The sequence below is a fragment of the Scyliorhinus torazame genome, chromosome 13 (assembly GCF_047496885.1).
Source record: "Scyliorhinus torazame isolate Kashiwa2021f chromosome 13, sScyTor2.1, whole genome shotgun sequence".
Classification (NCBI taxonomy): Eukaryota; Metazoa; Chordata; class Chondrichthyes; order Carcharhiniformes; family Scyliorhinidae; genus Scyliorhinus; species Scyliorhinus torazame.
This window is the reverse complement of record NC_092719.1, coordinates 74,566,248-74,576,069: the sequence shown is the minus strand read 5'-3', so window position 1 is coordinate 74,576,069 and position 9,822 is coordinate 74,566,248. Positions and strand designations below refer to the sequence as shown.

General features: G+C 47.0%; 1 protein-coding gene across 1 annotated transcript; it reads right to left on the bottom strand.

Moving 5' to 3' along the window:
• Positions 1 to 242: 242 nt before the first annotated feature.
• On the bottom strand, positions 243 to 8,727 carry LOC140388116 (ATP-sensitive inward rectifier potassium channel 8-like). The gene is made up of 2 exons (XM_072471778.1): positions 5,818 to 8,727; positions 243 to 5,764 (listed from the first exon to the last, which is right to left on the bottom strand). The coding sequence occupies exon 1, from the start codon at positions 7,456 to 7,458 to the stop codon at positions 6,199 to 6,201; it is 1,260 nt and encodes a 419-aa protein (XP_072327879.1). The 5' UTR covers positions 7,459 to 8,727; the 3' UTR covers positions 243 to 5,764; positions 5,818 to 6,198.
• Between the last annotated feature and the right edge of the window lie 1,095 nt (positions 8,728 to 9,822).

Sequence of the window (9,822 nt, the reverse complement as noted above, 5' to 3'; positions counted from 1 at the left end):
TTCAGATTTTATGCTAGATATTTCCTTGTGGTTCAGTCATTGTCATAAACCTGCCCTGATGTCCCACATACTCTGGAGTGCAAATCCTTGAGCCCAATATTTAGATAAATAATAACGCAATGCAGGAATCATAACAGCGAAAGCTAATGGTTTAAACCAGCCTTTGGAAATATAACACAAATCACTGCATTCTTGTATCTTTATGAAAAGTGGGCTAAATGAACACTCGACCAAGGTGAGACTCAGGTTTTGAACGAATAAGTGCTTTATTTACATGAAATACATAAACAAAAGTACAGCGGTTTCATAATGAGGATTATACTCCTGGACATTCAAGAACAATAAATATACAACTCTCTTTCTGAACATGGCGTGTGGGGGGCAATTTTTACTGGCAAGAGGTGTGGGACATGCGTGGCTGACAGGGAAATACCACAATGCCCTGGGATCTCAGAGTGAAGCTGGTATAATTTGAACTCTCCCATCTGGAACTGGAGGAAAACTGTTGGATTGGAGAAATAAAACTGGGTTGGGAGCTTGAAGACACTGGGATTCAAGGAACAGGCCCAAGAATAAAATTAGAGATTGCCAGTGGCTTTGGAAGTTGAACACTGGGAAGGTAAGGCTTCCTAGTCAAGGGAGAAGCACTGCTGCTCCTCCCAATGCAATCAAATTTCACAGAAAATTAATTCTTGAAAATTATCTTTAATCTGTTCTTATCACTCTGCAGACTCCTACTGGGTTGGTTCGGGGTTTAAAGTACAGACAGCCTTTGCATGCTGTTCGCAACAATTCATGAGGTTGCCCCTTAAGTCAGTGATGTGGTGTCTCTGGACACTGAGCAGCCATTGCCACAGGAAAGCATCCATTCAAAGATCATTCCTTTCCCAGGAAGGACACCAATTTAGCTACCAATCAAAGTGACTGCTGCACATTAGGAGATGGACTTTGAACTGTAAGTAGGCAACATATCTCTCATGATGTAATTTAGTCACAACAGCTATTCTTCAACACATTGATTAGAAGCAACTTCTATTTCAATGAATGTGTAGAGAAAGGCAACATCATGATTTCCTGATGAAGTTACTAAATGCCGTTACTTAGGAATCCACATCCAAAACACTTTAAAGTGGAGTTTATGCAGCCTCCAAGGCACTGAAAATGCTTGGATTCATGGAACGGCACTTCAATCATTCCGACTACAATAAATGTTGTACCACACATGGGTTGGACCACATCGAGAGTACAGCATAGCCTTTTGGAACCCATATACTGCCAAAAGCATTACCCATTAGAGAATATTCAACAGCAAGTTTGCTTCATTACAAATAATAGTTTGCAAGATACTAGTGTCTCCTCATTGGTCACCTTGTTGTGCTGGCACAGTCTCCAAAACTGAAGAAAAGTCCACAGGTTGACATTCCAATTCCAATTCTCTTCCCACATCTAGTGGCACAGTAAGGCAGTCTTTTGTCTGCTTCCATAGCTAGTAATTCCTGGAACAGATCCCTCGTCTGACGCTAGTGCTTATAGCTTGAGAGGCGCCACTCCACAGCAAGCGTGGCTGACCAAGAGTCTCTTCCGCTCTTACTACCAGCCACTGGCATGTTTGGGAGTATTTGCAGGTTGACACACTAAACTGTTTGATCGCGTTATGAAAGCACTTTCTTGGCCATCAAGTCCTGGGGTGGGACTCGAACCCAGAGCTTCTGGCTGAGAGGCAGGGATGCTACCCACTGTGCCACAAGGTCTCCTACAGGTTGACATCCCTCGATAAAATTTTGAAAGGACAATTAAATATTTCTGAGCAGTCAGGCCCAAGTCCAAAAGTGATTGTGCTCGAAGAGTTTGTAACTAACAGCTCCAACAATATACACCTCAATATACTTCTTTTGCTCCTTTTTCTCAAGAGCAATTAAGCACTGGGACAACCTTACACAAATCTTAATCTCTGTTCCCTCCTCAGGATTCATTTAAGGAAAATCTGTTGAACTTTTCCAATTAATGTGACCATCGACTGCACTTACTGTGAATAATCCCTAATGGAAGATTATAGAGGGAAACTGTACCAAGTATCAGTACTGAGTACCATTCTTTTTAGTTAACCTTGTGAACTTGCTATCATTCTCATCTTCATCATCTCGCACAAATAAGCAATATGAGGCTGGTATCTCCAGAGCTGAATAGTTGCAATTTACAGTCACCAGACACCACCCCCACCCACCCCAGAAACCTTGAGTAGCATTGATTAAAACCCCTTTACATGCTGGTTCTAGTTGTGCAGAACCATAAATTAAACAATCTAAAACAGACAAAACACAAATTTCCTATCATTGTAGTAAAAAATCTTGGTGGTAACTTTCTCTTCACCCAGTCATTGAAATTGGGTGGGTGACTACCAAGGAAAAGATTGCACCATTTAAGTTTTAAATGAACAGAAAAATGATTAGGGTCCAGATATTGAAGAATGCTTCATGTAAACCTTGTCATGTAAAACCATCTCGATATCAAATTATCAAATTACACACAGCTGAAGTGGAGAAATTACTGGCTCACCCTGTTCAAAGGGCAAGAAAAAGAATTGCATTTATGTAGCGACTTTAGCCCCTAAGCACTTTACAGCCAATTAAGTACTTTTGAAGTTACTGTTATAATGTAGGAAAGTCGACAGCAAGCTTTCACACAGCAAGATCCCACAAACTGAATTGAGAGAATAAATCAGTAATCTGTATTAGGTGTTGGTTGAGGGACAATTACTGTTCAGAATGCTAGGATCTTGTTTGATCTTTGTTACATGGCAAAAAATCTTGTCCCACCAGATCAGAGAAATAATTTCTGTCCTGTCCTAAGGAAACATGCAATTTGCCCTGTTCTGCTAAGATGAAATACAATCCAAGAGCTTCCAGTGTTGTACTTTATCCACTTTGCCCATCTGTAATATAGCAATTTATATGCAATTACAGTATTTTTTTTTCTCTATAAATTTAGAGTACCCAACTCATTTTTCCAATTAAGGGGCAATTTAGCATGGCCAATCCACCTAGCCTGCACATCTTTTTTTGAGTTGTGGGGATGAAACACATGCAAACATGGGGAGAATGTGCAAACTCCACACGGACAGTGACCCAGAGCCGGGATTGAACCTGCGACCTCGGCGCCGTGAGGCTGCAGGGCTAACCCACTGCGCCACCGTGCTGCCCTCAATTACAGTCTTATGAAGAGTTATTGCAGCTTTCCAAATGATTAAATATTTAGCTCCTATGACAGGATGTAGATGGGACAGGGTTCTTTCCACTTAGTTAGGGGGGGGGGGTCAATAACCAGGTATGATAGATTTAAGAGGAAGATCAGGAGATTTAGAGAAGATTTGAGAAAAAGCTTTTTCAGCCAGAGGGTGGTGGGAATCTGGAACTCACCGCCTGAATGGGTGGTAGAAACGGGAACTCTCATAACATTTAAGAAGTAATTAGATGAGCATTTGAAATGCAACAGCATACAAGGCTACGGAGCAAGTGCTGGAAAATTGGATTAGAAGACGCTTGATGTCCGCCCCCGCAGGAAGGGCCGAAGGACCTCTTTTTTGTGCTGTTAAACTCTTATGACCATGACGTGCAAGACAAATTGTTCATTAGGAAAGTAAATAAATGATGATGCACGGATAATTTCCTTTAACTTTCATTGACAAGGATCCAATAATGTTATGTAACACTGACAATGATTTATATACGGAAAATCCCAAGTTGCATCAGACGATCTAACTGTAAAACAAAATTTGGCGCCAAGCCACAAAAAGTGGTATTAGAATATAGGAACAAAAGCTTGGTAAAATGGAGGTATTGAAGAACATCTTAAAGGAAAAAATGAGAGATAGAGAGGCGGAGAGGTTTAAAGAGGGAATTCCAGAACTTAAGACCTTGGCAGCTGAAGGAATAGCGACCAATAGTGGACTGATTGAAATCAGGGATCCTCAAGAGGTGTAAACACAGATACCTTGGAGGGTTGCGGGGCTGGAGAAGATTACAGAGGTAAGGAGGACTGAGGCGGTGAACGGACTTAAAAATGAGAATAGAATTTTAAAATCATATCAATATTTAACCAGGAGCCAATGTTGGTCAGTGAGCATAGTGGTGATTGGTGAAAGGCATTTGATGCAACTTAGGATGTGGGCGGTAGTTTACAGGAGGTGGAGAACTTGGGAAGCTGGTCAAGGGTACATGGGAATAGTCAAGTGCAGAGATAATAATATAAGAAAGATATGAAAGTGAGTTGCAGCAGCAGATGAACTCAGACAGGGACAGCATTGGACAATGCAATAGAGCTAGCAGTTGGCTGTCTATGTGATGCCATGGATATGTAGATCAAAGCTGTTCTAAGGGTCAAATATAACACAAGATTGTGAACAGTTTCATTCAACCTCAAGACAGTTAGTTGCCAGGGAAAGGAGTGTAGCCAGTGACGAGGGAGCAAGGTTTGTAGTCGGGCCGAAGGTAATGACTTTGGTCTTCCCGATATTTAATACTTACAAAAATAACTACTTGAAACTTATTAGGTAAGAGGTTAGCAGAAAGAATGAGCAGTATTGAAGAGCAGGAAAGGACCAGTTAGTCCATCAAGCTGCAGGATGTCTGGGGCATCAATAGCTGAACATCTCCTGTTTGCCACTGGCCCCCCCACCCAACTTCCACCTACTCCAACCCCTCCACTTACACACATACATGCACATTCACACATACACATGCGCACACACACACATGACTGTAGCCATATATACTGGAAGGCCTCAACCACTCCGGCGGACACTGTGTGTTTCCTCTCCAGGGTCACCCGGCCATAAATATAACCACCGTAGAGGGGCAGACAGTTGGGCCGGGTGAGCTCCTCAATCAGCTGCTGCCTGGACCTTGTATAGATAAGCACCAGTTTCCCATTAGTCAGCAGTTAAAAATGTTAGGAATATGGTGTGAAACTTTTAGAGTGGGGAAGAGGATTTAATCTCTCACCATTTCTGTTTCACATTAGAATGTAACTCTAGTCCAGGGCCAAACTTGGTTTAACCCTCGCACTCCAGGATGCACTGAAGTTTGGCTGGAGTGATTTAATGGACGTAAGCAACACAGTCTTCATTTAAACATTTATATCTAACTGCTGAGAGAGGAGCTCAATGAATGCAAGTCACCTCAGAGCATTGGGGGGGGGGGGGGGGGGGGGCGGCGGGGTTGTCTCGGATAGAAGAACCAAAGTCCCACCCGAGAAATCTGCTGCAGAGCTGAAACTTGTTACCATGATTCTGACCAATAGCCACTGTATGAATGCAATTTAAAAGAACCCATATATGCTCTGGAAATTAACTGGGTTATGGATTGTACTATTTTTAATTTTGTTTTCATGTCCCTGCCCATCCAGTCTTTGGCAAGTAATTGGGTAAGTAGTTAAAAAGTCACTGGAAGATTTAAAATACAAATTAATGTTAACTGTCAAACTCTACTGCAGTACCTGCTGATGTTATTAGTGCTACAGTGCTGCTGTATATGAAATCAAGTGAACTAGTGTAAACACAATTTGATGCTACCAACAGTTTCGCAAAATCGTATATATTCATTTGTAAACAGCCGACAAGACTCAGTGTTATATTTGACACTATACAGAGATCGATCAATACACCCCAGCTTCATAGAATTCCGACAGTGAAGAAGGAAGTCTTTGGGTCCATTGAGTCTGCACCGACTTTCTGAAAGAGCATCCTATCCCCATAAACCTACCTAACCTGCACATCTTTGGACACAAAGGGCCAATTTTAGCATGGCCAATGCACATAACTCGCACATCTTTGGACACAAACGGGCAATTTTAGCATGCCCAATGCACCTAACCTGCACATCTTTTAACTGTGGGAAGGAACCGGAGCAACCCACGCAGACGTATCTTTGAATTAGACCACTAAACTTGTGTGCCCAGGCCAATTCCAAGAATAAGAAGGTAATTATACATAAGCTAAGGCTGAACGATGCTTAAAGCAGGGTTCTTCTGGATTAAATCAGGCTTCGATTTAACTCAAAGGAAGTAGGGGATGAAGGCACCATAGGTATTCCAGCGGTTTCAGTATTCGCCCATATATACCGAGCCCTCTAAAGTTTGTAAGAAAACTCATCTGAGAAGCGGTACTTGGTGGGACTCCTGCCTTTTGGCCTAATCAGCCTGTCACTGGTCGGCCACGTCGGGACTGGCCTCGGGGGTGAGGAACTGGACTTTGGGGATGGCCAGGGAGGAGGTGCTCCTCCTCATGGAGTTGTTGCGCCGCATGGAGCTGCGCTTCCTCAGGGAGTTCTGGTGGGAGAGCTCGCTCTTCTGCAGGGTCTGGATCAGGATGGACGGCTTCTCGTCCAGCTCGCGGGCCGAGCAGCGGGGGGTGGCCACCTTGACGCGGTTGCCGAACTTGGAGTAGTCCACCGAGTAGGTGCCGTCCTCCTCGCTGACGACGGGCACGAAGCGGTAGCCCCAGAGGATCTCCTCGGAGATGTAGGAGGTGCGGGCCTGGGTGGTGATGCCCGTGGTCTCCACCACCCCCTCCAGGATGACGATGACCTCCAGGTTCTGGCTCTGCAGGTCGCCGGCCGACATCTCGTAGAGGGGGCTGCGCCGGTCCAGCACGTGGCTGACGGTGAGCGGCGCCACCAGGAAGATGCTGTTGGACTCGATGGGGTTGTCCACCGCGATGTCGATCTGGTGCAGCGGGATGACCTCGCCCTCGGCCGTGCTGCTCCTCTTCACCACCTGCATCCTGACCGAGGCGCTGATGATCATGCTCTTCCTCAGGTCGCCCACCCGGAACATGAAGCACAGCTTCCCGTTGCGCAGGCACACGACGGCGTGGCGGCTGAAGATGAGGGTCTCGGCCCGCCGGTGGGCCTGCGCCGTCTTCATGAAGATGCAGCCCAGCATGACGGCGTTGATGATCAGCCCCGAGATGGTCTGCACGATGAGGCCGGTGATGGCCGCCGCGCACTCCTCGGTGATCATCCGGCCCCCGAAGCCGATGGTCACCTGCACCTCGATGGCGAACAGGAAGGCTGAGGTGAAGGAGCGCACCTTGGTGACGCAGGGCTCGGGGGCCGGGGCGGGGGCCGGGCCGCCCCGCCGTGGGTCCGGGTCCTGGTCCAGGTCCCCGTGGGCGAAGGCCAGCAGCCACCACATCATGGCGAAGAGCAGCCAGCTGCACAGGAAGGACATGGTGAAGATGATGAGGGTGTAGCGCCACTTGAGGTCCACCAGGGTGGTGAAGACATCCTGCAGGAAGCGGCCCTGTTCTCGAATGTTCTTGTGAGCCGCGTTGCACGAACCGTTCTTGGCGATGAAGCGAGCTTGACGAGGCCGGACATTGTAGCGGGGCTGCCGGACATTCTCAGCTGCGATCCGGGCCAGGACATATTCCTCTGGGATGATGCTCTTCCTCGCCAACATTCTGGGAACATAGTCCTGGCTTTACCAGGGAGGGCGTTGGGGAGGCTCGAATCTCTCCCTGTCCTGCAGCTACACGGATGGAATTGGGAGCTTGGCGCCTCTTGTTCAATGGGAGCGCCTTCACCCTGGTGTTGCTGCCCAGGTTAACAAGATCTGAGCTCTCCTTCCTCCGCTGTCTCAGTGTGCAGGTTAACAGGTTCTGAACACTCCTGCCCTCAGCGTCTCTGTGTCCAGGTTAATAGGATTTGGGCTGTCCTGCCCTCAGCGTCTCTGTGTCCAGGTTAATAGGATTTGGGCTCTCCTGCCCTCTCTGTCTCAGTGTCCAGGTTAACAGGATTTGGGCACTCCTGCCCTCTGTCTGCGTCCAGGTTAACGAGCAATTGGCACTCTTGCCGTCTCTGTCTTTATGTCCACGATAACGGGCTATGGACACTCCTGCCTCCTCTGTCTCAGTGTCCAGGTTAACAGGATCTGAGCACTTCTGCCCTCACCGTCTCTGTGTCCAGGTGAAAGGGCACTTGGCACTCTTGCCCTCTCTGTCTTGATGTCCAGGTTAACGGGCTATGGGCTCTCCTGCCCTCTCTGTCTCAATGTCCAGGTTAACAAGATCTGAGCACCCCTGCCTCCTTTGTCGCAGTGTCGAGGTTAACCAGCTTTGGACACTTCTGCCCTCTGTCTTGATGTCCACGTTAATGGGCGATTGGCACTCCTGCCCTCTCTGTTTCTTTGCCCAGGTTAACGGGCTCTGGGCACTCCTGCCCTCTCTGCCTCGGTGTCCAGCTGTCAGTGGATGTCTGGCACTGACTGCTACCTCCTGTGATTTGTCCCAACGCTGCCCGGTGCCGCTATCCCAGAGCTGAACTGATCCACTTGAGAAGCGAGTTGAGAGAGAGAATCATCGCTGATGGCAATGTCACACATCCACACACCCAGTCCCGGGGATATGCCCCTCTGTCTGTGTGTGTGAGTCTTACACTCTGGCAGTTTCTCGGAGATATAACCCTCTTTATCGCCACCAGTCCAACGCAGCCGAGGCCACAGATTCAGCCCGTTTTCAATATGAATCCAGGCTCCAACTTTCTGACGTAAATGGGAGGATCTACCCTGCTCATTCCCAAAGGCAAATCCGGAAAATGATGAAGGCTGCTACCATTAACCCTTTCAGATCATGAAAGGCGCTGCTTTAAAAAAAACGCGCTTTATCTACGTTAAATCCTCTTTTAATCTGATTGGGTTTCATTCAGAGTTGATGCTTCACTTGCTACTAACGTCAATTCCACAGCTCCCTCGCCGAGTCGCTGCTGAGTAACGGGCTCTCTTCCACCCCTGCCCTCTGATCTCTGATTTCCCCCTGAGACTTCTCTCAGAGCTCCCAACGACAGCGAGAGAGAGCGAGAGACCCGTGTGAACTGACCATAAGGATAGAGAACCACCGAAAATAGAGGGGGGCGGGAGACGAAAGGAAGGGGAGAGGGCAGAAGAGAAGGGGGAAGAGGAGAGAAAGAGGGAGATAAGGAGGGAAGGGACTCGCCCTCTGCTGCTTGATTTGATTAACCGTGTAGCTGAAATCAATCCAGTGAGTCTGACCATGCTGGTGCTGCCCCTTCGTGAATGCAAAATTAAATCTAGTTTCAGTCCTTCTGCCCGTATCAGTGTGGATAATAAAGTTACACACACACAGTGAGACGGGTCCCTTACAACACGGAAAGGGAGAGGAGCTAACAATGACGGGGATGGGTTTGCAAAGTTGGAGGGCTGTTGTCGATGGTTACCAGAATCGAGTAAAACCGTTCACAATAAATGAATCCCTTTCAGAGGGATCCTTGAAAATCTAACTGGTCACTGACTTCAGTTTTAAGAATGAAATAGAAATGTTAATAATCTTGAGGATTGGATGGTTAGGTGATTAGATGGCTGGATTTATAAATCTCCTGGATGAAGGAACTGAATGAAATACTTGTTACCTCATACTAATTTTTGCTTTTGATTCTCCAACATGCCTTTAAATGCTGTACTCTCGGTGTCGTCAGAAGGAATGGATTTGTTTTGATTTTCTCTGATTGGATATCTAACACAACATGGAGAGCTGGGCAACAGGGGAACAGCATCCATGCTGCAGGGTAATGTGGAATTTAAACTGCGCGTAGAGTTGGAAAGGGAGGAGCACATCAGGAATTGTGAAAGGATTATCAGCCTCATCGGTTCACTCATGATCATCAGCAAAGTGATTCATTGAATCCCTAGGATGCAGAAGGAGGCCATTTGGCCCATCGGATCTACACAGACCCTTCGAAAGAGCACTCTACCCATATCCACTCATCCAAACCCCCCACCCCCACCCCCGTAACCCCATAACCTAACCTG

Excerpts from the sequence above, each read along its gene's own strand:
- LOC140388116 (XM_072471778.1), bottom strand. The coding sequence starts at position 7,458 with ATGTTGGCGAGGAAGAGCATCATCCCAGAGGAATATGTCCTGGCCCGG.